Source organism: Drosophila obscura, unplaced genomic scaffold (genome assembly GCF_018151105.1).
Source record: "Drosophila obscura isolate BZ-5 IFL unplaced genomic scaffold, ASM1815110v1 contig_150, whole genome shotgun sequence".
Lineage (NCBI taxonomy): Eukaryota > Metazoa > Arthropoda > Insecta > Diptera > Drosophilidae > Drosophila > Drosophila obscura.
This window is the reverse complement of record NW_024542736.1, coordinates 182,930-210,495: the sequence shown is the minus strand read 5'-3', so window position 1 is coordinate 210,495 and position 27,566 is coordinate 182,930. Positions and strand designations below refer to the sequence as shown.

Sequence of the window (27,566 nt, the reverse complement as noted above, 5' to 3'; positions counted from 1 at the left end):
TTAAGTCTCGTCTGATTGCCCTGCCCTGGTTTTGCTGCCGATTATTCGGCCGCTTATCGTTATCGTCACGGTCACGCTGGTTCGAACAACAAAACTAACATCGAACATCGAACAACAAAAACAATTAACAATTAAACATATGGCGTTAAGGTCGGATTACGAGGTGAGCGCTGCAATTAAACCAGAATTAGCAACCAAAACTAAGTTAATTAAGTGCAAAAACCTAAAGCAGTGCAAACAATTGTTAACATGTGACGTCAGCAGCAAAACGCAGCTCGAACGCTCTGCTCTGCCAACAACAAACGCTGAGCGGGCGTTTTTTTAGTGGGAAAAATCGAAACTCGTGCAAAGGTGTGAGTGTGTATGTGTATTCGTGCGTGCTTGTGTGTGTGTGTGTGTACTGGCTATTTGTTTTGTTGCTATTTTATTTCGTTGTAGCAGCAACAACAACAATAACTGGCGACGCCGACGCCTACGCCAGCGTCAACAGCGCTGCACCGGCGACGCCCTAAGACGCCAAGTTCATTAATTTGATTTCGGCTCAGCCCCGTTCTCTGTTAACGTAAATTTGTGTTGGACATACGTGGATCTTGGAGCTGCCCATATGCTCCCAATCCTATTGGGCCATGTCACACCTGCTGGTTAATCTTGGCGTGGCTTAGAGAACCTTTTTACCTGCATTGCGGTCGAAGTCGAACCCTCCAGAGGCTGGTTTTTGTCCGATGGGGGCGGGGGCGTCTGTCGCGCTTAACTTCTAATGTGCGTGCGAGAAAGAGACGGATAATCAGAATTATTTAAGTGAAGAGACAGTGGCGGGCCAAAATATTGCTCACAGTAGTTGTGGAAATAGGGGTGGCTTGCAGGGACAATAGCGGTTAGAATGTTGGTGTGGACAGTTGCGGCCAAAATATTAGTTACATATGCTGCATACAATCCGGTAGAATATTGGTACGGTGGTTCTTCCCTTGGATATGGCCATGCGCATTCCCTCAAGTTTCCAGTCGGCCTCTAGCTCTCTTTTTTCCTTCTTTTTGACGTTTATTTCTCGGTTTTTCGCCTGGAAGCGAGAGAGCTTTCTTTTGTGTGTGTTTGTCTGGAAATTTTCCACTTTTCGGCTTACATAACCGGTACGATTCCGTCCTAGGGCTCTATGCTATGCAACTGGCAACGCACCACACCCCCTAGACCCACCTCCCCCCTGACAGGCGAACATCTCGCAGATTTTGTGCCGTTGAGGCGTTGGGGCGGTGCTCTCTCTTTAGTGTTGGAATCCCGTGCAGAGACCACACCACAGAGAGAGAAAACTACCCTCATCGTTGTCTCGCTCACATTTACATTTCAATTTTTTCCATTCTTGTGCCTTCGTCCGTTTCTTTTTTTCTTCTTTCCGGAATTGGTGTCATTGGGGCGAGTCGTGCGCTGCTAATTACACAAACACACACATGCACACATGGATACAGGCATACAGATGCATAGACATGTAGATACACAGATACTTTTTCGTATTTGCATGACTCTTCTGCTGGTCTTTCCCCGCTTATTATTACCAAAGTGCCCCAACAAATGACGATACTTAATTACATTGCAAACGTTAATGAGAGCTGCTGCTCTCTTGGGTACTGCTGCTGCTGCTGCCACTGCTGGTCACTGGACTTTCAATAATTATCATGGACCGCGGTACGACCGACCGGTTCATATTTATACTCTTATACATACATACGCAAATGTATGTATCTCTATTGATTTCAGGGCTTGTCACGCACTCGAACACTCCCTAAAGTATGCAAAACTACTTTCAAGACAAACCATGGGCCCACTGGCATTGTACAGTGGGACAACAGTGACACTACCCTGACACAAAATTTTAGTAAAAAAGGAAAGGGAAAAAAAAAACGGTTACTCTAACACTAAAAAAATAAAAAATAAAAATTAAAAGTTATACAGTCAAATCGTCTCATATAATTTTATTTATTTCTTAAATGAATAAATTAATGACAACAATTAGTTAGAAATGTATACCCAATTTAGATAACATATGTATTTATTCATCCACTTTATGATACTTTATTATAATCTGATAAAATAACCCCTCTGAATTGGACATAGGACAGCTATATAAAAAAGTTAAAAAATTTCTACAAATGAATATCCAAAATATTGCACAAATCAACTAAATCAATTATCGTTTATGCGCGCCATAAAGTTTATTCGAAACAAGGTAATTCTGTTTTATTGAACAAAATTCCACAGTTTCTTTGGAATATTTTATGATTTCACGCACAAAATCCGCAAAGAGCTACGATATGTGCTCGAGGCTGGCTGCTTGTGGTCCCCAGGCCTCCCCTATACACACACCATGCCCAATCCCATCACACCCCCGCAACGCCGTTTCCCGGGCTGTAGCTTCATTTGGTATGCTGAGTCATGCGCTTTCAATTTAAGTCAATTGAAAAAAAGCAAAGCAAACACACACAAAATACGCACCGCACCGAATACCGCTCCGAGCAACAGCATGATAATGAAGTCGAGGATGGAGTGACCAGTGCCAGTCTATTCCCTGCTCTTGATGCGTCGCGTTTTTCCATGGGGTAAATGATGTGGCACACAGTAGGTTGGCCCAAACAAGAGAACCTGCTGAGCTCTATCTGCGAAGAAGCGCGTATCATCCGACCGAAATGCAGATAAAGCAATTTAATATTCGTAACTGAGGGGGGAAGTTGAACTAGACAACAAACAAAAGCGTGGGCTGACAACGTGGATATGAAATGTCTATATATCACATTACCGCTGCGCTCACTTGCACTCCCACTCCCACTGGTGTGTTGAGCATTATCAGCAGTAATCAACATTGGCATACATCGCATTCCAGATAGCCAAGTCAATCCACACGGCTATGACCAAATTGTTACCTACTGCGATCTGGGGACGGGCCTCTTTGTCCCTGTCCACTAGTAAGTACCAGTATGCTGCTTTGCCTCCGTTTTCCACTTATCCAGCGGTTCACAACTTTTGTTGATGGCAATAAAAAGCGACAGGGAATCTCTATCGCGATAGTAATTACAACTGGAAAATACCAGAAAAGCTGTGCGGGGAGTGCGCTGACTTGCTTTAGACGCCTGTGCTTTAGCCCGATGGGGCAATCAAAGCGTGGCAACAAAACAATATTGGCCATTTTAATTCAATTATACGCCAATAAAAATCTAATCAACAGACAATGGGAAACACGCAGTCTGGGAGCGGAAGGAAGAGGGAGCGAGCTCGGACTTGGGCCCGGAATCAATTGGAATTGGAAGACATAGCAAGCAGCAAGATGTGGCAAATTATCATCTAGCTTGTTGGCTGTTTGCTGTCATTTTGCCACATTCAAAGGTTGCCGCAGTGCATGGCACAAGGACTGCATGGAAGTGGGAATCAGAAGAGACCCACTTTGATTTTTTTGTTTCTTCGATTTTTTGTGCGATATTTGGCACTGTGCTCGAGACTTACGTCAATTACTGGGTGCTGATTGCATAACTGAACTGCTGGCTGTTTGGGGCTCACAAGTATCTCTCTAGCTGGCTGCCGTGCTATTAGCCTTACGTCTGCGTTATCAGATAACAAACAAACGAAACGAACACTCAACACTTGTAGATTAGGTCTGAGAACGGAGGGAGCTGATTTATTTTCGCTTTTTATTGTTTTCCCTTCTATTTCCAAAACCCACTGATTGCCCACCGCACACCTCGCCTCTCGGCGGAGTCTATCGATCAAACGTTGCTTGAGACACGGCGACGACTCCGAGGGACGACCCTGAGACCCAGCAATAGCAACCCTACATGGGGTATTGTGTTCTCTGTTTTGCTTTACTCCAGGTAAAAATATATGTACTCGCAAGGCTGAGCACAGCTTGATCTGTTGTCACTCGAACAAGAAGGAAACCTTTTGTCTGACAGCCTCCGCACTTCCAGTTAAAACGAGTTTTCTGCAGTTTCATATGATCTTTTAAGCTCGAACTCGACACACACACACACACACACTGACGCATACGCACTTAATATCGTCAGTTGACAACAATTACCGCAATTGCCCGATCATCTTGTGGGAGGAAGTCAACGAGCTGAGATTAAAGCAGTTCTGTGTCTGGCATTCGGGAAGGCCAAAGGAAATGACATAACTGTCAAATGAGGGATATGGGGGGCTCTGAATAGAATCAAAGAAACTTCAAAATTTAAGAACTTCTTGTTCCTTAAAGAAGGAATTGGTTCAAGAGTTGTAGAAGGAAACAAAGAAATATTGCTCTTACTTAATATTTATTTAATAAATATTATTTATTTATAATAAATATTTTATATTTTATATATGTTGGATAAATCAGCGGAAAAAACCCTTAATGTGTCTCGAGCTTCGAATCTAGTGTAGAGTCATGCACACGACATGTTTGTTGTTTTTCGACTGTTGGGAGTTGGGAGCTATTCATAGCTCTGACACAATAAATAAAATATTAAGTAGTTTATGAGTTCCAAAAGTACTCGTAGTATACGAACATAATGATGCGTATTTGTATTTGTGGAACGCGTAAACAAAAAAGCAAATAAAGTGCCATGAAACATTCAATACAAAAGATTTTGTTGAAATAAGTAAATAAATCCCGTAGGCACTTGCCAAAATCAGATGGAACTAGATTTCCTCGTTGCTCCGTTTATCCTATAAATAATATGCATATCATCGGCAGACAGGCAAATGAAAGACATCTCAGTGGCATTGAATCATCCCAGAAATGATTGGCTCTTACCGGCAAGAAATGGAATGGAAATGGAAATCTTTTTCCAAACAATGCGGACAATTGAAAGATTGTGTGGGACAGACCTGGATTCCTGCTACAACTCGCAGATGAAATGTTACTCAATTGTGTGTGCAGCATGCTGTATCTGTCTCTGGATCTGTATCTGCAGCTGTATCTTTTTATTCGCACTTTGCCTGATATCATACACTTGCTCGCCGTGTGATTGTAGCTTCTTAAATCGTCATAATAAATTTTGATTTAATTTAATGCCATATATATGACGACAATATCAACAATTGCTGCCACTTACACATAAACAGACACAGATGCACGACAAGTCCGTAATTTGTTTTAATTTAAATACAATTTAATACACATTGCTGACGCTGCCGCAGCCATAGCCATAGCCATAGTCGCTGCCACAGCCATTGGCTTTCACACTCACACTTGCCGCTGCCAGGCATTTGGCTGAATGCAAATGCAAACAAATTAAGCAGCCCGCCCCAATGCCAACGGCCAATGTTTGCCCAACATTTTGGCAGAAACGAAACCAGAATTGAAATGAAAACAAAATCAAAATTATCGCACTTCTCCCTAATGACAAATAATCCAGTCAAATAAATAACTATCGACAGTTGTAATTACTTTCGCAGTTCGAAGCACTTGAGTCGAACTGGTTTGCGCATTTGCCACTGTCATACTTTTGGTTGTGATCGCGAGAAGTGCGTCATTAGATAGTCAATAGTCCGCCTGCTCGATAACAGTTAGCCGCCTGCTATCAGGACTTGTTGACGTTGCTGGGGCAACTTTGAACGCGAATCCGTGGGATCTTGGGAGCTATTTTCGATTGAAGGCCCAGAGCTGGGAGCTGCAGCTCCCTTGTATCGTGTATTCCCACTGTATTCCAATTAGACGTGCCAACGTGCCACAAATCGACGTCGACTGCTGCCGCTTAAGTAGGTTAGCCAGCACGTTCTCAATTGAGGCTGATTTAGTGCCAAGCGTTTCATTGAGCACTGGCGCGTGTCAGCCATGTGTCAGTCAGTCCGCCAGTCAGTCAATCCCGACAACCACCCTCACTCGAAGGCTGAATTAAAAGTTGCAAAACCAAGACAATAAAAGGTTTACAATCGATTAATAGAGATCAATATACGAGTTTGGATGTGTATATGATGTCCATCTTTGTAGGGAGAACAAGTGTACAACAAGTGCTCCATCCATAAGTGATTTGTTCTGTTAAGGATCTAATATTACACTGTAAAAATCTCTTTTAAGCGAATAAACAAATGCGTTACACTCCCCAAAGTCGTTAGCATCGGATATGGATTTGAATGTGCTACTAAGGGAACTGTTTGAGCCGGAATACAGATCTGATCAGACCTGCCTATAAGATGGCAAGACGAAAGACCCACCACAACACACTCATTACTTGCTTACACATAAAGATCTAAGATATCTTCCCTAATGAATTGGCATTTTTCTCTTGCATATCAGAGGAATCCAGTCTTTCATTAGTATCTACCTTTCTGGCAGCATAATTAAGGTGTGTGCCGTGCTATCAGTGGATTGGTATATGATGATGATCTGGCAGCTTGTTCTGGGCCCCAAAGTTTCAAGGCACTCCGGATAACACTCGGATAACTTGGGATTCTCATAATTATCTCATCCCCCGCCGAGACCCAACCTATTTTTGGCCAAAATAAACTTTTTCCTTTCTGGCCCAATTTCATCCCATCCATCCATTCCATACATTTTGCTGGGCAATAACAAGTGCACACACGCGCTGAATGGTCTATAGAATATAAACTCAGCTTTTGCTTACTTTATTATTATGTATATTTTAATTTTGATTAGAATTTATTGCTCCATTTTCGGTCTCGCGGCGGTTCGCATTACCCAACTGAAACTCAAAGCCAAACGATGCTCTTCTCCGTCTCTGTCTCTGTTTCTCTACGAGTATCTGTATCCGAGAGATGCGCTGCCATGAGATGAGATGAAACCAAGACCTGCCTGCCTGCCTGCCTGGCTGCCCGCCCACAATGATGCAGCCCAGCCGCGTCCGTCAGTCCAGTCCAGTCCAGTCAGCTGCTGTTCTATCTGTCCGTGAGGCCTTATGCTTTCCACTGCTCTACTAAATTAAACGTGGAATAACAATTGGTTTTTTCCGGGGCATTTCATTCAATGCTGTGTGCCCCGAGAGATGCCAGTGACTTTCCTTCATCGTTGTCGCTGTCGTCTAAGGTTTTTATTTTTTTTTGTTCATCTTTTTTAACTACGCTGGATGGCTGGATGGTCGCTTCTTTACAATGGGAATGGGCGTAAATTAGGCGAGATATGTATGCTCGTAAATCTATTGTCATAAAACGCCTACGAGGAGCGACGACAAGCATCAGACGAGCAAATTATTGCATGTGTGTCCACTGTCTGTCCACTCGAATGGCATCATAGACTAGCTAGAACCGGGACTCGCACTCGCACGGTTGCCAGAATTATGATCTTACGTTGGGGAAGCTCAGCTCAGAAAGCAATAATTCCCAAAGGAAACCAAAGAGCCGCATGGCATCGTGACATCGTGTCTGTCTCTCTGTCGTATGAGCAATATAATGAGACCGTCCAAAACTGCGGGGGGGCTATGCGGAGGACGACGATCCACACTCACATTTTAATCAATGCTCAAGTACAACAGACCGCTCCGCTGTCAGCTTTATGGGAACACTCGTGATTATGGCTGTGCTGCGGCTGCTGCTGCTGCCCGGAGTGCAGTCTCTGATTTTTTCGCGTTTTGCTCAGGGCCAGGTCATGAGCGCCATTATGCAACTACAAAAGAGCGTCATTCCTCCTCCTGCTCCACCCGCTTTTTGCAGTATTGCACTCGACAATTGGCAATTAGCGTGTTGGCCAAAGTTTTAGCTGCTTGTTGCCAAAGCTGCTTGCTGCACGATGTAGCACCCAGCCCCATTTACAAACATTTACAAATGCACCCAAAAAGAAACCAGCGGGTGGATAGCATAGCATATTGGGCACCGCCTTTACCTTTTGTTGACTTTGACACCACTCAAATTGCTAGAATAATCATGGAGTAGCTCTGCGTATTGATTTTAACTAAAAGTCATAATTGACTTCACACAGAGAAGGAGAGACAGAGAGACCCTTTTGATAGCATATCGATTTTTCAAATATGCCGCATAATACCTTGTAAGGGAGCGACACGACACGTGCCGGAGGCGTGTCCGTCATAGCTCCTCAAATCGAGCTGTAGCCCCCAGATGTGAGTGATCGATGACCAATGACTGCGATATAGAGCGGCGCCTGGATACTACATATATAGTGACGCACATCGAAGGCAGTTAATGCCCTCAGAAACCTCTTGTCAGTTGACCATTTGTCAGGTGAAACAATTCAATCTGACGGTGGCTTCTACTACAATTCAATGTGACGTTGCATTCATACACTTTACATAAGCTGCCAGTTGTAGATTCTACTCTCGAAAGTAGCTATAATCCAATCCCTCCATGTCTTTATTTTACTTCCCATTTTGTCCCGTCTCAACTTTCTGTTCTGGTTGCCAAGTGGACTTTTTGTGTGCCGTGTCGTTACATAATTTTATATTAGAGCAGAAAGGGTCGCTCCACGTTTAGTTTATGTGTTTTTGGGGCTAAAAGGAGATGACAGGCGGGGGGAGGCGGGCTAAGCAAAGTTGATGACCCACAAATAAAGTCTCGGGATTTCTCGGTATATGTATAAGATGCGATTAGATTGTGCAGATTGTGGGACGTGCACAATTTTAATCTGGAATCTGGCTTTCCCACTACTATTGATGCATGAAGGAAGTCATAGCCCCACCCTGCCACCACCCCCCAGCAATGCCCTTCCCTGGCCCTGCCTGCTCCAAATGCCAGAGACACAAACTTTTTCTGCTGCTTTTGCTTGGGCGATGTTTTCTATTGATTTTCCGTTATCGTTTCGTGTTACTCACTGACCGACGACATTTGTATGTAACACGAGTATGCTTGTGTGTGTGTGTGTGTTAGCCAGTGAGTGCTTCATGTAATTAAACCTGACTTACAAGCGCCCCAAAATAGACTCGAGGACTTCGCCGAATGGTGTCGTTTGCCGCCCCACCCAATGGAAACTGGAGATACTTAAAAACTGGCATACATACAAACATACTCTTATATGTAAATATCCAGAGAATAGATATTATATATACATTCATTCGTAACTGGTTGGCCCACAAAAGCGAGACTGCCGATAGTTATATTTTTTATTTACTGCTAGGGGGAGGTTTTCCTTTGCTAACTCGTGACTCTGATGGGGAGGTTGTCGTCTAACCGACTTGGATGTGAATAATTGACATCACTCGCCTCGCTCTGAGCTTAAAGTGACGTCATTCAAGGGCTCGATAAGCGATTAAAATAGGCAGGGATAAGACGTGCGGACGGGCAGCTGTGTGTGTGTGTGTTTTTGGCATAGCAGATAGTCGTAATACCGAAAAAATCCCAAAGTTGGTTCGCCCTTTTATCAGACGCTTTGTTTTCGTTATACAATTTTTATATACGAGCAGATCTCTGACACACATTCCCGTGCAGTGCCAGTGCCAGTGCTAGGGGTCTGTCTGCGCCCAACCCCTAAGAGAGCTCTCTCTCTCTCTCTTGATGAGGGCTCAGCTCAGCTATGCTCCAGTTTCGAAGTTCTCGTCCCACTGTGGGGTGCTCTGCCCTGCCTCACTTGTCACACTGCCATACATTTGGGCTTGCTGGCTGAGAGTTCGAAAGCTCCACTAATGCCGCTACGCTACACACTGTGTGTGCACTTTTCGCACGCTGCGAGCGTCGAGCAGATTAGGTGGAGCAGATGGAACGGCCCCCGTGGAAGAGAGAGTGCTCCGCAAGAACAGCGCAAGGGAAAGCTAGAGAGTGAGAGAGAGCAACGCTATCCATCTGGCGGGCGAAAGCTTCCAACGACGACGACCGACGCCACGCCGCAGCGTCGACGACAGAATGTTCTACGAGCGAAAAGCTTAACCACTCGCGGCACGCTGAAAACTTACAGTCGAACGTCGTTACCGAACTGGGAAGGTCGGTCTAACGTAGCAGTACTCTGAGCTCTCGTCTTTGTCGGGTGGTACAGCCAGTGTGCTAGTACTAGTACAGCTCTTCTCCGCTCCCGTCCCGCCGCCGCCGCCTGCGTTGGTTGCGCTGGTGTGCTGCTTACACAATAACTGTGCATCGATTGGGTCGAGCAAGAGGAAGCACACGGACAGTGGAAAATCAGGATAAGCTAAAGCAAAACGCAAGCTCTTAAGCTGCTGCCCTGCGGCTTAACGAGTCCCGTTCCTGAGTCCGATAAAAAAAATAATAGCAACGCGTGTGATTATTTATTGTTGAAATCGAAAAGAGAAACGTATCAAGTGCAAAACAAGTTCCAATACTGCTAACGGGGTAGTTTTTCTGCGAAAACCCCCCAACAGAAACCGCCTTCGAGTACGGCAACGCAGAAGCGCAGAAATTGTGTAATAGCCCCCCGACGTGTGTAAAAGGTAGAAAAAAAACTGAGAACCCAAGACACCAGGCTTCCCCCCACACCCCATCCCCTTAGCCTGGTATCATTTTAATGTTTTTTACAACTGCAGCAGCGACCGCCCCTCAGAGTAAGCGACAACGTCCTTGTACAGAATCGATTTTCCAAAACTTCATGCCTGGCCGTAATGGATATAGACATTTCTAACCGACCGACCCCTGACCCCGCCGACTCGCTGCCTTCCCGCACTCGGAGAGGACCGACCCCCCAAGAGAGAGAGAGTGAGAGGGAGATCGATCCCCCCATAACGGAAAAAGACGGAAAGAATTTTCTATAATGAAATGGGGAAAATGAAAGAAGTGAAAAATGCATTTTTCGCAAATTTGACAAAAGTCCGAGCGTCTGTGTGTGTGTGTGTGCCATTAATAGTGTGTGAGTGTGTGTGTTCCTGTGTGTGTATGGGTATGGTATGCCACGATTCCTCCCAAAAGATTTCTGTGTCTGCAGCAATCTTTTTTTGCTGTTTTGTACATTTCGAATTGGCATTCAATTTTTGCGTTCATGGCAAAGCAACGGAACGCATGTCCGTCTGGGTGTGGGTCTGTCCGTCCTATCCTGTCCGTTCGTCCGTCCGTCCGATTTCCATCTGTCCGTTCCCATTGTGCCACTGACGTACTTTTTTTGTGGCAATGAAATCGTTTAGATTCAATTGACGCGATTTACATTTTGGAATAGCAGTAATTTCCTGACCACCCCACATGAGCGAAGACCCTCCATAAAGAGGGAATGGCGATAGCGATGTAGCTGTAGCTGGGTTGAACAAGAGACAGGCGGGCAGAGTGGGTCGAAATCAGGGGGACTGACGAGGACTCCCCGCTGTTTGGCTATTTCATAATTCTGCGATGCCAGCAGAAGCATAAAACGATTGCAAAACGTAGCACAAAAACAACAAAAAAAAAAGAAAATGAGCAGAAGAGGGAAAAATTGAGAGTCTTCGTGTATAGCAGAGGGGCGAAAAATCTTGGAAAAATACGAGCACGAGCATAAGAATTTTCGAAATTCGAATTCGATGTCCCTTAGAAGAGTCTCTCTCTCGCTGGCCTCTCTCCCGCTTTCTCTCCCTCTCTCTCTTGACTGTGGTGTGCTTTGCCATGTGCCGTTATTTCGCATCCTGCTGTTGGCTGCAGTTTCCAGCCCGCCTGCATTTCCACACTTCCACACTTTCCACTGCCACTGGCACTGGCTCTTTTCCATGACTCCATCTTTCCAGTGGCTCTGTGGCTGCTCGGCTCCATTCAGCCCTTCCAGTGGCTGCGTGTCCCTGCAGAGTCGTTCCTGTCGATTGTTGCATAAGCGTAAATCATTATACCATTTTTCATTTCTCCATACATTTTGTTCTTTTTTTCTCATTGCAGTTAATTTAAATTGTTTTTTTTTTAGTTTGGATAATTGTTATTTGTTCCGTTTGTTAAGTTTTACTTTGTGTGCCGTTGTTCGTTTTTCTGTTGTCTCTCTCTCTGTTCTCTGTTAATAAGTTTTTAACACAAGAAAACCCGCAGCAGCAGATTCATTATGAGTGCTCAGGTGGGTAATGGGCAGTGACAAGCTCTACAAAAAATGATTACATCTTATTTACGTATTTATTTATAATTTTATCGGAATGCCGCCCAAGCATGAATAATTGCATTAATCTAATCATTTTGTTAATTTTTTTTTATAATTTTTAGCTTATCTTTTAAGGGTAGAACATAGTCAAAGTTTCAGCCAATAAATTGCATAATTCCACTGACTTCAGCGAGTAATGCTGCCCTTGGGGAACTTCTGCTCTTGTCTGTTCTCAGTAGCAGCAGCAGATGTACTTTTGATAACAAACTCTGCCATAAAGAGAGGCAAATCCAGTTTGGGGCTGGGACTGCTGCTAAACGGAGCAGAAAGCATGCAAAAACATGCAAATAATAAGCAAACAATTAGCATCAATTCGTTAATAGTGTTTAAAGCTGGAGAGACGATTAGCGACTCTCGCGAGTCTCTGGTTCTGTCTCTGGCTGCTCAAAAACAAGTTGAATTCCCATGTAAATGCAACCCAAAGATACTGATGCTACAGGGGAGATCGTGTTTCAAAACGATCTGTTATCAAGAACGAAAACTGGTTTCGGGCCCTGCAATGGTGGGTTTTTTTCTTTGGAGGGGGCTTTCGATTTCGGAGAACACTCCACACTCGCTCTAGCAAGCGAGCGACAATGCATATTCATAAGTTAATGTTGTGTGTCTCCGAAATGGAACACAGATTGCTCTCTCCTCCTATTACACCTGTTCGGCATCTCGCTCGCTCCATCTGTGTGTGTGTGTGTGAGATTAAGAGTTAATCCGCTTCATACTGGTTCTAAAACTGGTTCAAACCGATTCTTACTCTCACCTCCGACCGCATCCCATATGCACCCAAACTGTCGTTCTGACAATTGACGTGTTGTGCCCCCTCTCCCCTCGCTGCCAATCACCGCTTTGTGCGGCTTAATTTGTTCATTTTCGGTTACGCCCGCGAGTTTACACGTTCCTCCTCAGAGATAGTTTTGCATTGATTGAACAATTAGCGTGTCAATTCTGTCTATATATATTTCTTTTCCGCTAGGCGCAGTCAGCAATGGGCCCACTCGGTGCTCGGGGCTCGGGGCCCGGTCTGCGGGCCGATGTGATGTCTGTTTGTTGTAAATTGATATTCAAGTTCAAATGCCAAATGGTTTGCGGCAAAATGTGCGCAAACTGTTCAGCAAAACGGTGGGGGGAGGAGGAATGGGGAATGGAATGGGAAATGACTGAATGAATAGCTGGAGCGCAGCCACAGATACATTTGTATCTATTCGCCTAATTGGCAATGTACGCTGCTTGCTTGCCGTTTGCCATTCGCCGTTCGCCGTTCGCTTATGTAAGCCCACAGGCCATTGTCGTATTCTGATTTATATATACAACATACATATGTATGTATCGCCTCGATCTGTATCTATCTATCCATCCTGGACGCCTTGCTTTGCCTTGCCTAGCGGACAGTCTAATTGCTCAGACAACAGTACAGGTTCACATGCTGCATTTTGTCAGCAATTTTGTGTATCAATTGTTTGGGATCAATTGAACCATGAACAAGCGCGATTAAGTTGAATTAATTTGTATAGGAAAACCAAAATTATCGCCATTGTGGCAGAGACCATCCAACCCGCCTGTCCTCCTGTCACTATGTTAACAATTGATTTGCATTGATCCAAAAAAAAACCAAAACAGATTTAGCCCGTAAGCCCGCTCCTAAGTTACTTTAAGCCTAACTACTAACTAATTTGCAACTCTTTTGATCTCTCCTTATCAAAATGATCATCGCCTCAGATTGTCTAGCGTTTGTGTGAACCAAAAAGTGAGCGAGCGAGCACCGCTCTACGGGAGCTAACCAGCGAGAAAGCCTACGCCGTGAAGGCGGCAGAACAGATCGAAATTTTGTGTGAAAAAAGTGCGTAAGCCAAGAGAAAATAGAGAAAAAAATTAATAGAAATGCGGGTAGAACCCGGCATAAAGTTCTAGATTTATTTCATGAGTGCTTTTACCCATAAAACATAGAAAAAAAACTATATAAATCACGAAAGGCCAAACGAAGCGTACGATTTTCGAATGTTTTTGTATATTACCCGAAAGTAGTCTGCCCAGAAGAGACCGAACCCCGTTCGTCCGTCGACTGTTGGCCGTTGAGCGTCATCAGCGACGGCGTCGCGTCCATGTGAGCGCGACAGGTTTGCGTTCTGCCAGACCCCCCGCCCCACTACCTACCCCACCGCCCGCAACCTCTAATGTTTGAACACAGAGATACATACACATGTGCCCCCGTTCATACATACAAACACATATTTATGTAGATACATTTGTATTTTTAATTAATTTGATTTTCTGTTTGATTCCACTGGCGTGCACGCTCACTCTTCTCTCTCCCCTGCTGTGTCTCTCGCACTCTCTCTCTTTTAAAAATGTACTTATATTTATATTGCATATCTCTTATTTGTTGTTTTTTTGTTTTTGAGCTGTTTGTTTTTGCTGACGGCTGCGCTCTTTACCCGCATTTTGTTTGCTTTTCGAAGTGAGTCACGCACTGGCAGATAAGGCCGCATTTGCCACTGATCGAATTTTGTAGATCCATTGACTGGGAAATCCATCTCTCGGGCCACTGAGAATGCTATGTATAACACATGATTCAGTGTCCTTTGGCCTGACCCGTACTCAGCCTTTGGCGTGTGATTGATTTGCGCTGAATCATCCAGAAGAAAATCGCGTGTTGCTAGGCCACAGAAAAAACCACACAAAAACCGCAACCCTTCCGTTATAGACAGCCTGTAGACACCCACCCCAACAGATTAGTATAAGGTTAATGTCTAATCATTTGAATATTTATTAAATATACCTACATAATTACATATTTATTATAGTTATTTTTACAAGTATTTTATTATATATTGCATTATATTGTACTATGTACTTATGTCTGTGCATTTGTTTATGCTCGCTTTTCGTTTTGTTCCGTTTTTGATTTGTACTTTTTTATCCCCGTTTATATATATACGTTTGTTTGTTCGCCCATCATCGACATCATCAATCAAACCAAACAAAAAACACCACCCAAACCAAAAACAACCAACTGACCCACCGACACCGCATCGCCAAACAAAACAAAAATAAAAAAATGAAACCTTCGATGCGCGTAGCATGGGAGAGCGGACTCTTATCGAGTCGCGACGGTTATTGCGACCGATGACGACAATCGCACAGCCGATGGTCACTACAAGGTAAATCGAATTTTCCTCCCACTCCCACTCACTCGAACGCACTCACACTCACATTCATTCACTCACTCACTCACTCCTCACTACTATCTGATCCATATATTTATTTATGTATTGTTGGTTTTTTTTTTCCTTTTTCACTTTCTATAATTTTCATTTTGGGATTCTTTACTAACCTAACCTTACCTTACCCCATGCCCATTGATTTACCCCGGTCAGTCGTCTATAAATGCATTTATTATTTATTATTCATTTATATTTGGGCATGATTCCAATGGCATTTACGGCCTAAGTGCCACTGCGAGCCACGAGCGTCTGACATTTAAAAGAAATCATCGAAAAGCTTACAGAACTAAAAATACCCCCGTGTATCTTTGTATTTCTGTATGTGTATTACCATGGCCAATAATAATGTCATAATGATGGAACTTTCATATTTTTCGATACGATTGAATTCGATATTCTGATATTTTTTCGAGCAATTGGCAACTCAAAAGAGATCAGAACTCAGATACATATCTGTGGCCTGGAAATTGTCTGAACTCTAGTACTTTTTTTTTTTTTTATTGTTATGGCCTTTTCTTTTTTCGATTGCATGACGGCAGGCAGACTCTCAACAATGACGTCAGAGAGGCCAAAAAAGCATTGCGCGTGCTCCCCAATAGAGCAAAATACTTATAGATACATTTTAAAGATAGAATGCCAGACACTAGACAGCTGCTACTACCGTCTATATATACATATAGGTATATGTAAATACATATAATATATTTTCGAAAATCTATTTTATTTTATTTGATTTTATTTCTGCTAATTCGAATGGCTTCCGAGGTCAGCGCCAGTGCATAGTAAATACTGCATATAGTATATACTTACGAGTATAGGCAAAAAGTCCATTTTGATATATTTTTTTTAAGCTTATTTAATTTGCTTTTGTATTTGGAACGTACCTCTGTCGTTTGTTTTGTTTTTTGTTGCAATTCAATTCGCGTTACGTGCTCTTGGCATTCGCATGCCTCAGATTACTAGAGTTATTCCGAATATTCTCACGCTCGTCGCTCCCATTGGACGATATCAATAATCCTCAGGCAAATGCAATACCATACATACATACAGCAGTTTACCAGGTTACGTAGGAACTAAATGCATATATTAATTCTCTTAATTAATCTTTTGGGTAAGTAAATGACTGCTAATCCCTTTCGCGTCTCTAACATTCCCTGGTCTATTGGTCTAACTCAACAATAAATCTCTCTACGCCTTACACCCAGTCTATGGGCATGAAGTAAATCGTATTTTGTGTCGGCTTTTCTGGGTCTTTCGCTGCTACAATCTACATATACACCCCGTAGAGTTCCCATATAATAATATAAATTTGCTTTGGTGTTTCCTGTTCACAGTCAAAACGCAAGATGCCGGCCAAAGCAGCTAAGAAGGAGAATTTAGATGATCTCAAACAGGAGTTGGACATCGACCATCATAAGATCTCTCCTGAGGAGATGTATCAGCGCTTTCAGACACATCCCGAAAATGTAAGCATCAACTGCATGGAATCGTTTATTCGATTTCTGATCAGTACGTGTCGGATCTAAATCCTTACTTACTCCTTTATAGGGTCTAAGTCATGCCAAAGCCAAGGAGAATCTGGAGCGTGATGGTCCCAATGCGCTTACGCCACCCAAGCAGACGCCCGAATGGGTGAAATTCTGTAAGAATCTGTTCGGTGGCTTCGCCATGCTGCTGTGGATCGGTGCTATTCTCTGCTTTGTGGCCTACTCTATCCAGGCCAGCACCAGCGAGGAGCCAGCCGATGATAATTTGTATCTGGGTATTGTACTTTCCGCTGTCGTCATTGTGACGGGCATTTTCTCATACTATCAGGTAAGCCTCGGTCCCCCGCTATCCCGCTGCCCTGCTACCTTACCTTACCGTTCTTACCGTTCCGTTTAAAAATTCAAACAACATTTTCTGAACACCCTTTTACCGTCACACACAGGAATCGAAAAGTTCAAAGATCATGGAATCGTTCAAGAACATGGTGCCCCAGTTTGCCACTGTCATCCGTGAGGGCGAGAAACTGACGCTGCGCGCCGAGGATCTCGTGCTGGGCGATGTGGTCGAGGTAAAGTTCGGTGACCGCATCCCCGCCGATATTCGCATCATTGAGGCGCGCACCTTTAAGGTGGACAACTCCTCGCTGACCGGCGAATCGGAGCCGCAGTCGCGTAATGCCGAATTCACCCACGAGAATCCGCTGGAGACCAAGAATCTGGCCTTCTTCTCAACCAACGCCGTCGAGGGCACTGCCAAGGGTGTGGTCATCAGCTGTGGCGATCACACCGTCATGGGTCGTATTGCTGGCCTGGCCTCTGGCCTGGATACCGGCGAGACTCCCATTGCCAAGGAAATTCATCATTTCATTCATTTGATCACCGGCGTTGCTGTGTTCCTGGGCGTCACATTCTTTGTGATTGCCTTCATTTTGGGCTACCACTGGCTGGACGCTGTCATTTTCCTGATCGGTATTATTGTGGCCAACGTACCTGAAGGCCTGCTGGCCACCGTCACCGTCTGCCTGACCCTCACCGCCAAGCGTATGGCATCAAAGAATTGCCTGGTGAAGAACTTGGAGGCCGTCGAAACCCTGGGCTCCACATCGACAATTTGCTCTGATAAGACCGGAACCCTCACCCAGAACCGGATGACGGTCGCCCATATGTGGTTCGACAATCAGATCATTGAGGCCGATACAACTGAAGATCAGTCGGGTGTTCAATACGATAGAACCAGCCCTGGATTCAAGGCGCTCTCTCGCATTGCCACTCTCTGTAATCGGGCCGAGTTCAAAGGTGGTCAGGACGGTGTGCCCATCCTCAAGAAGGAGGTCAGCGGCGATGCCTCAGAGGCTGCTCTGCTCAAGTGCATGGAGCTGGCCCTGGGCGATGTTATGAATATTCGCAAGCGCAACAAGAAGATTGCCGAGCTGCCATTCAATTCGACCAACAAGTACCAGGTGTCCATTCACGACAACGAGGACCCCAACGATCCGCGCTACCTGCTCGTCATGAAGGGTGCCCCCGAACGGATCCTGGAGCGTTGCTCCACCATCTTCATCAACGGCAAGGAGAAGGTGCTCGACGAGGAGATGAAGGAGGCGTTCAACAATGCCTACATGGAGCTCGGAGGACTGGGCGAGCGTGTGCTTGGCTTCTGCGATTTCATGCTGCCATCCGATAAGTATCCCTCCGGCTTTAAGTTCAACACCGACGACGTTAACTTCCCCATTGACAATCTGCGATTTGTTGGCCTGATGTCCATGATTGATCCCCCACGTGCCGCTGTACCCGATGCCGTGGCCAAGTGCCGCTCGGCCGGTATCAAGGTCATCATGGTCACTGGCGATCATCCGATCACTGCCAAGGCCATTGCCAAGTCTGTCGGCATCATCTCCGAGGGCAACGAGACCGTCGAGGATATTGCCCAGCGCCTGAACATCCCCGTCTCCGAGGTAAATCCCCGCGAGGCCAAGGCCGCCGTTGTCCATGGCGCCGAGCTGCGTGATGTGTCCAGCGACCAATTGGATGAGATTCTGCGCTACCACACCGAGATCGTGTTTGCCCGTACCTCGCCCCAGCAGAAGCTGATCATTGTCGAGGGCTGCCAGCGCATGGGCGCTATTGTGGCCGTGACTGGTGATGGTGTGAACGATTCACCCGCTCTAAAGAAGGCTGATATTGGTGTGGCCATGGGTATTGCTGGCTCCGATGTCTCCAAACAGGTAAGGAGATCCCCCCCAGTCTCAGTCTTACCTTACATAACATTAGATAGATGAATGCTAAGCCATGAATGATTTTTCAGGCTGCTGACATGATTCTGCTGGACGATAACTTTGCCTCAATTGTGACTGGCGTGGAGGAGGGTCGCCTGATCTTCGACAATCTGAAGAAATCGATTGCCTATACCCTAACCTCCAACATTCCCGAAATCTCACCCTTCCTGGCCTTCATCCTCTGCGACATACCACTGCCACTGGGTACCGTCACCATTCTCTGCATCGATCTGGGCACTGACATGGTAAGTTCTTGCACCTGGTTAGCTAAACACCACCACCACCTCCAAGTCCATTGAGTTCAAGTCTAACTTGAAGAGTTAATTTCATTTAACTTTGCGATTAAGTCAGTCGAGCAATTGAAATGTAAAAGTTGTACCCAACCAAACCATCCATATATAAGTATACCCACCCCCTAGTAATTGTTAAGAACTAGTGTCCTGTTTAATTCACGATTTCAACTGAACTGGCGAGCAGATACCTGCCATAGCGCTGGCCTACGAGGGACCCGAAGCGGACATCATGAAGCGTCGTCCACGCAATCCCGACTTTGACAATCTGGTCAATGAGAGGTACATAATCCTCGCAGCGAGTTGCCTGCCAGTGCCCCATTCTATTCACATCCAAAGCCAGTGCCAGTTACAGTGCCAAAGCCAAAGCCAGTGCCAAATGCTAGGCTATGAAGTAGTTTAAGTGCTCTTTTACCCACCCCCACCCTCTTTTTGCTCAATGCCTCAGCCTATGTATATATCTAAGTATCTACTACTACGTATATATGTATCTATTTTATATTGTATATGGGCAATGTATCTCTCTCTCTCTCTCTTTCATCGATATTGGAAGAGCTTGTAAAACGAAAAAATTTAATGAAAATTATGTAAACCGTTGCTAATCGTTACCAAACCTGCCAAAATATATCCAATACCTTAGGTGCCAGCCATTTCATTGGCCTACGAACATGCCGAAGCCGACATTATGAAGCGTCCGCCCCGTGACCCCTTCAACGATAAATTAGTGAACTCAAGGTGCCAATCAAGTCAATTTCTACCCCACACTACATACACACACACACTAAACACACATACCCACACGCCTACACACACACCCAGACATACATACTAATCTCCATGACTAAAAAGAAAAGAAAACAACAAAAGAAAAGACAACAGCGAATAATAACAATAACAAAAAGCAAGAGAATAACCATATAACTATAGCATATGTCTCACAAATATGTACGTACTACATACATACATACTACATGTATGTACAATATGTGGTGTATGTGGCTGGATTGTAACTAGCATACATAAGTTCTGGCCTTAACGAAAAGCAGCGCAAAACCACTAACTAACAAAGCAGTTTGACACGTTTATGGTTTATGGTTTACTAATACCTAAGATTAAGATTATCCTTTACTACCACCCATCCCCACCCCCCCTCTGTGTTGCATATACTCGAACGCATCAAAAACAATCAATCCCTCGCATCTCTATCGATACATTCATGCCAACACATTCTGTTTCGAATCTCTCTGTCATCCAGCTGCTCTGTACATTTCCAGTCCAATCAAATCATTCGAATCCCAAGTTTCTTTCAAGATCTTATATATATATACTACATGCTCTCGTATATACATAAAAACATACATATATAAATTATTTCGTACATGTACAATTCCAGTACCGATCCAACATCATCATCAGCCAAAAGCCATCCCATCTGCCTATACAACTCGTACTCTAAAATGCTCTAAATGTTAATTGGTGTGCGTCGTATTCGTATTTCGTTAAATCTCTCACCGATAAATCCGTTTCACACAGTTCTCGATTATTGTTTTGTTGTGTAACAGGAGACAGAATCCCTCCCACCATTAGACCAATTGGCATTTTGTTATGGCATTTTACGTTTCGTATTGTTTTGTTGTCAAAAAGTGAATATCAAAATTGCACACAAATTGTAGCAAATACTTAGTAACACTCCAACCAAAATGGATTTAATTTTAGTTTTTTTACTTTCATTTTTTAATTTAATTTATTAACGATGATCTAAAGAATTTACATTTGCATTTTTTATCCCTTCGCCTCACGCCGAGCATTTACCTAGCCCATCTTAAGTCTTTTAAGTTAGATCTTAAGTCCTTATATATATACACCATATATATGTATCTATATATTTATAGCTTGTAAGATATCTTTAACAGAACCATTCACAAAAGGTAGTCCTTCCCTCAGCCTCGCAGCGAAAGAAATTTTCTAGCAGCAATTATTTTCACTCGGGATCTTTCAGAGAGAAGAAGAAACAGTTGATGAAACATTGAGAAAAAGTTTAAGTTTCCATAATTTATCGTATTTAATTTGAATTTATTTTTTTTCCACTACTACTCGTACCACCAACTACCACCAAAACTCCACCCAACAATCGAACAAAACCTTCGACCTACTACGCTCGTTCGTTGGCACGTTTAGATTCCAGCCATTTCCCTTGCTTATGAGACGGCTGAATCCGATATTATGAAACGCCAGCCCAGGAATCCATTTTGCGATAAGCTGGTCAACGAAAGGTAACGTTTTTCCTTCTGCTGCTCAACAAATCAAATCAAATACAACAAGAACAATTAACCAATGAACCAACCAACCAACCAACCAAGAAACAGCAAGAATCGATTTTCGTATCAAAGTAAAAGACACAAATCCGAATGCAAATCAAGAATTTGCCTCTTCTGCAACAATACTCGTATCAACCAACAACCACCAAGAAAATTACCTACCCCCTCTTTATGTCACCCAATGAAAAGCAAATTGAATAATTTATTTATGATCGTAAGATCTTAAAGCAAGCTAAAATCAAAGTACGCTTTCTTCTCTACCAACAAAAAGTCAAGATAATTCCAATCATTTTACTCTATTTCTTTCTATATTATCAAACGTACAATATATCTCGCTATCTGTCTCTAACTAACTCGCTCTATACTCTATACTAACTCAAAATACTTTCAAAATAGCTTCAGTAATTAATAATTTCTCTCTCCTTGGTTGAATGTTGATTATTTGGAGAGTTCTCCAAAGTGTTTTCCCATGATTTTTATATATGTTTCAATGTTATTTGATTTTGGAGTTGATTTTGTAGTTTCGGTTTTATATATGTTCAATGTTCTCATTTACTTTACTATTTGTTTCTCTAGTTCCGGTCATTTCGTTCAGATAGTTGAACAAGTATATTTTAAGGCGTTTTGTTATGGTTTTTCTTTATATTTTCTATATCTTCTATTGTATCTGAGTCGAGGCCATCTCTTCGTCAGTGCGATTTCTTAGAGGACTCGCAGATATCTTTTATATGCTATAAACCCTCAGCATATTCTCAAGTCTGGGCTCCTAGGTCCAACGATTTTCTTGTATACCATTTTTGTAGTCAGAATCTTTTTCTTATATGGTTTTTCTTACATTTTTTTTACTCTTCCATTTTATTGCGATTGATTCTTTGTATTTGCAATAATGCAATAATATATCCCATTTATATACATATATGCTGATAATCCTATAAACTATAATCAATAGCCACAACATAGCCAAGTAATATCGACTGATTTTCTATTTGCAATCTTCATATTAAATTTATTTTATCGAAAACATACAGGACACAAGGGAAATCGAATTTTGGATATTAGAAATGTGAAATTTTTGCACCCGATCTATCTAGATTCTAGAATATAACTCGAACTCGATAAGGGATACGAATGAATGCTTCTTCCGTGGAGCTCGTTGTGCCTCTCTCCGCTCTTCCGCTTTCTTTTGGTCAACTCTCTCTCTCTCTCTGCCTCTCTATTACACTCTTTTGCCTCTTTTTCTCTATATTTTGATCTTATGGCGCTTTGATATACATAGTATGACGTCGGTGCTGAACGTCTTTCGTATGCCCTTCCTTTGATTTATTTGTTTTTTGATAACTGCATAATCGTACAAGTATATTGAGTGTAACTTTGATTTGTATCCCATTTAATTTATTTATTTATTTTCAATGTTTATTTGAAGTCTTTTAGTTTGCGGTTCGAAGGTAAGTGACGTTGTTTCCCCACCCCAGGGAAGCTGAAGGTCTCTCAATTCCTATAAAATAGATAGATTGCCAACATATCGTCATCGTCTCTTCTCAGACTATTTCGCATCAGCTACGTAGAACTACGATGCTAGAGCAGGCCAAATATTATATTAGAGAGTCTGTATTTTTATATAATTCCTATGTATGTTTCTACCTATGATAAACTATAATATATTGATATCGGTAGAGAGACATCGCATCACTCACGTCTCTCCATTGACTTGGACTCCTACTATCGACTCATCAAGTACTTAATACATTCAATCAGTCAACCAATCAGCCAGAGTTATGTCTCTATCTATCTATATAAAAGACAGTCTATCTCCTCCTTCATCAGTCACTCATTGAATCCTGTTCTTTTGAGTTGTAGTTTACCCATACACACAACAAATGAACTTGAATCCAATTCAAAATAAATCTAAACAAGGCGCAAATTGTTTTCTAGTCTTAAAAAACAAAAATTAATAATACTGTTATAACAATTTAGCGCAAGTTAAGCTATAAGCCATTTTATACACCCCCTGTATCTGTTTTATAATTAACGAACCCGTTTTACTGTTACTGGGTGCTAACTGAACTATCCTCTGCCCTAGTCCTAGTTTAAGCTTCGTAAGTACGCAGGAGCTAAACCAACAAAAAAAACTTGAAACACACAAAAAAGAACACGCCACTCTACAGATCCGAAACCGATCCGAACCGATCCCCCCTTGTGATGGTACAACTTGACACTGTCTCCCAGCTCTGCTCTCGCTCTCCCCATAAACTCTGTCTATCTCTTACGAACTATCATAGTGAATATCTTACATAGCTTTTAAAGAACAAGTATTTACTATTCGCCCGCAAGCATACATACATATTTATATAAATCCTTTATATGAATATACTTATATGAATACATTTACATATACTATTCGTAAACTTTAATCAGATTTTCCTTTTGTATTTCCCCCCACATTCTTTCAACTCTTGTTATGTCTTTCTTTTGATTATCAAACAAACAACTAACAAACTTGCAACTTGCACAAACTGAAATATCAATAACCATTAATGCCATATAACGCAAGATTCCGGCCATTTCACTCGCTTACGAGCAAGCCGAGAGCGATATTATGAAGCGTCAGCCGAGAGATCCGTATCGCGACAACTTGGTCAACCGCAGGTCAGGACAAACTTAAAGATAAGGTTTAATCTCAAAAAAACAAAAAAAAAATACAAAAATACAAAACCAAAAAACAACAAATATCAAACAATATCCAAGTGTTAACCATCCAATCTTTTAGTTGATTAGTTTAAAAAAAAACTAGAAAATGAACAAACATGCAACCATCTTTATTACATTAATCGTCTTTTTGGCCAACAAACAATCTATCGATCAATCAATCAAACAATCGATCTTTAATCGAGTGCTAAATTCCAAAATATTTATACCGAGAATATTATGAGAGACTGTTTGTTCGTTTGCTGATGCGTTGATGTTCCTGCGTTTTTCTTTGTTTCCTGTTCCAATTCCAAAATACACACACACAAAAAAAAAACAACAAAAATCCAAAACAATTAACTGTTTTCTATACGGTTTTTATTTATGTTTCCGTTTCCTGTGTGCGATCGAAATATTTCTCCTTATGATTTCCGTTTCTGTTCTGGATCTCTCTCAATGTGGAATGAAATTCTCTTACTCTAATCATTATGAAAACCTAAAAATAAATCATCAAATTATCTATTGTGTTCCTACCTTCAAATTCTAACCGCATATTGTATACTCGAATATTTCTACCCTTTTGTTTGATTCGAAATTGAATATTGATGTACGTATTTATCCCTCACTCGAATCCTTTGTGGTGTGTTCCCCGCACAATAATATCTTCAACAACCCTCGACACATGACAGTTATCTGTGTGTTCAAATATGATTAGGAGCAAAAATAATATCATAAATACTCAATGTAGAAATACTGGTACTGTGTGTCTGCAAAACTGTAGTATCACAAAGAAAAAACGCCCAACAAAACGCTTCTAGAGATTTAGGCGATGTTTGTTCAAAGAAAAACGCTCGCTCGCTCCAACGCTCGCCTGCATAAACATTACAAAAACGAACACAAACAAACAAACAAACAAAAAAACACACCGATTTATATATCATAGAAAAACAGATCAAACAACCCATACAAAACCAAAACGAAGCTTCAGCTGTTACTCTTAGTCCAAGTTAGTGCGTTACTTGTAGATGAGTTTGTTCGAGCCAATATCCAAACGAAAACCAAAACCCAAAACGCTTCCGTTGTGTTCTAGATACACCACATACTCGTACTCGTAATCGTTATATACTACAATATCTACTATATATATCGAAATCTGGTTCCAAGTGCCAAGTCGCAGTAAGTGTCCATGTGTGAGGGAGTTAGTCCTGCAAATAATCGCATATGTAGGTATAGGTAAATCCAGACAACCAAAAACAACGGAGATTTTTGTATCATTTTGTTGTGGAAATCTCTCTTGCGTATTTCTATCTCTTAAGTTTGTGTTAAGTGTAAGTTAATCCTTGAGTTTATGTTTTACTTTATGTTATTACAATCGAATCTACCTTAAACGTAAGTAAACGATTGCTGTAAAAACCTATAGATGCATTAACCTAGCTTATCCTAGTTATAGAATCTCAATGCACGCCTCAATGTTCGTTCTGCCTGTATAGCTGTATATAGTAGCATCTGCATGTTTTAAAATATAAAAATAACAACAACAATAACAACTATGCTTTTCACATCCACATCCAATGAAAAATAAAACCCAACCAAACAAACGGAAATTAAAAAAATGATTCTGCGCTCTCGCACGCTTTTTGCTAAGCATTTAATTATACTTAGAACAATTTGCTTTTGCGAGCTCTTGAGATAAAAGAAACCACAAATTAAAATGAGATTCGCTCAGGCACAATCCACGCTGTATAAAGTAAAATCTAACACCTAAATACAAAAAAAAAAGAACACACGATAAACATTCATTTGCTTAACCAGCCCATAAAAAAGCTCCAAGGTAAAGTGGTGGAATAACATCAGGCTAACAGCGGATACGGACAGCAAGGGCTCTGCTATGGCTACTGGGCAGGGTTTTTGTTCCATCTTTGATTGTTTTCTCTGTGTGTGTGTGTACAAATTTATGTATGTAAATGTTTCTTCTTTTCAATCATTAAATGTTTTATTGAACACATTACACAAAAACCCTGGCCAAGCCCTGCATGCTCTTGTCGCTGTTCGATGCCGGATGCCCCGATACTTTACCGCTAGCTAAAACCGTAACCAGAAATGTCTTGCGTCCAGATAACAAAACAAACCCCACACAAAAGAAATGATAGCATACCTTTGAGCGTCGTCTAATATGATTCTGTTACTCTCTTCCCCGCTTTGCGCCACGCCACGCCCCGCCACTCCACTACACACACGCCCTTGACTTATTTAGGTTGATTTCGATGGCCTATGGACAGATCGGTATGATCCAGGCCGCTGCCGGCTTCTTTGTGTACTTTGTCATCATGGCTGAGAACGGCTTCTTGCCCAAGAAACTGTTTGGCATTCGTAAGATGTGGGACTCGAAGGCCGTCAACGATCTAACTGACTCCTACGGACAGGAATGGGTAAGCAACCGGGACACTATCTATTATTCCAGATTACTAGATTACTTTAATGATTATTTCTGGATATTTCCTCCATGTAGACTTACCGCGACCGCAAGACCTTGGAGTACACCTGCCACACGGCCTTCTTTATCTCGATTGTTGTTGTGCAATGGGCCGATCTGATCATCTGTAAGACGCGCCGTAACTCCATCTTCCAGCAGGGCATGCGCAATTGGGCTTTGAACTTTGGTCTCATTTTCGAAACCGTGCTGGCCGCGTTCCTCTCGTACTGCCCCGGCATGGAGAAGGGTCTGCGCATGTATCCCCTGAAGTGAGTATCCCATGGTTATTCCCCACCCTCCGCTTTTTGAATGTTACTTAAACTCTGTATTTTCCATCCTCAAAGACTCGTCTGGTGGTTCCCGGCCATTCCATTCGCGCTGGCCATCTTCATCTATGACGAGACTCGTCGCTTCTACTTGCGTCGCAACCCCGGAGGCTGGTTGGAGCAGGAGACATACTATTAAACACACAAAAACATACACACCCCTACACGTACGCCCACACCCTACACCAACAACAACAACAACACCAACACACATGCCCTAACACTACCATGAAGAGCAACAAATAGTAATGTTTATCTACCACAAAGCCACACAACCACAACCACAGCAACAGCCAGAGCCACAGCAAGAGCAACAGTAATAGCAACCGCCACAGCAATAGCAACAGCAACTGCAACTGCAGCTGCAACAGCAGCGGCCACAACAACAGCTCCGGATAGCTGCAGCAGCAAGAACATATTACAATCTATTTTATTTTTTTAATTTAATTATTTAAAGTAAACAAGGAGAAACAAAAATGCAAGCGATAATTATTTTAAACGTTTAAGTAACTTTAAATTATAAATTAAAGCTAAAACTAAGATTTAAATAAA

At 42.6% G+C, this 27,566-nt stretch overlaps 1 protein-coding gene across 8 annotated transcripts; it reads left to right on the top strand.

Moving 5' to 3' along the window:
• Positions 1–70: 70 nt before the first annotated feature.
• Positions 71–27,361, top strand: LOC111066495 (sodium/potassium-transporting ATPase subunit alpha). Of its 8 annotated transcripts, none has more exons than XM_022355175.2 (10): positions 71–163; positions 13,655–13,775; positions 16,494–16,625; positions 16,708–16,974; positions 17,090–18,871; positions 18,952–19,167; positions 19,853–19,947; positions 26,470–26,644; positions 26,725–26,957; positions 27,033–27,361. In XM_022355175.2, the coding sequence occupies exons 3-10, from the start codon at positions 16,506–16,508 to the stop codon at positions 27,151–27,153; spliced, it is 3,009 nt and encodes a 1,002-aa protein (XP_022210867.1). In that variant the 5' UTR covers positions 71–163; positions 13,655–13,775; positions 16,494–16,505; the 3' UTR covers positions 27,154–27,361. The 8 variants fall into 8 exon arrangements, with proteins under 8 accessions (XP_022210867.1, XP_022210863.1, XP_022210864.1 ...); XM_022355171.2 differs by lacking the exons at positions 13,655–13,775; positions 19,853–19,947 and adding exons at positions 15,016–15,096; positions 21,391–21,485 and having other exon boundaries at positions 80–163; XM_022355172.2 differs by lacking the exons at positions 13,655–13,775; positions 19,853–19,947 and adding exons at positions 15,016–15,096; positions 19,400–19,494 and having other exon boundaries at positions 80–163.
• Positions 27,362–27,566: the final 205 nt, after the last annotated feature.

Coding starts and splice junctions, on each gene's coding strand:
- LOC111066495 (XM_022355171.2), top strand. CDS start 140: ATGGCGTTAAGGTCGGATTACGAG. Junction 16,626..16,707: donor TTCAGACACATCCCGAAAAT/GTAAGCATCAAC, acceptor ACTCCTTTATAG/GGTCTAAGTCATGCCAAAGC. Junction 18,872..18,951: donor GCTCCGATGTCTCCAAACAG/GTAAGGAGATCC, acceptor ATGATTTTTCAG/GCTGCTGACATGATTCTGCT.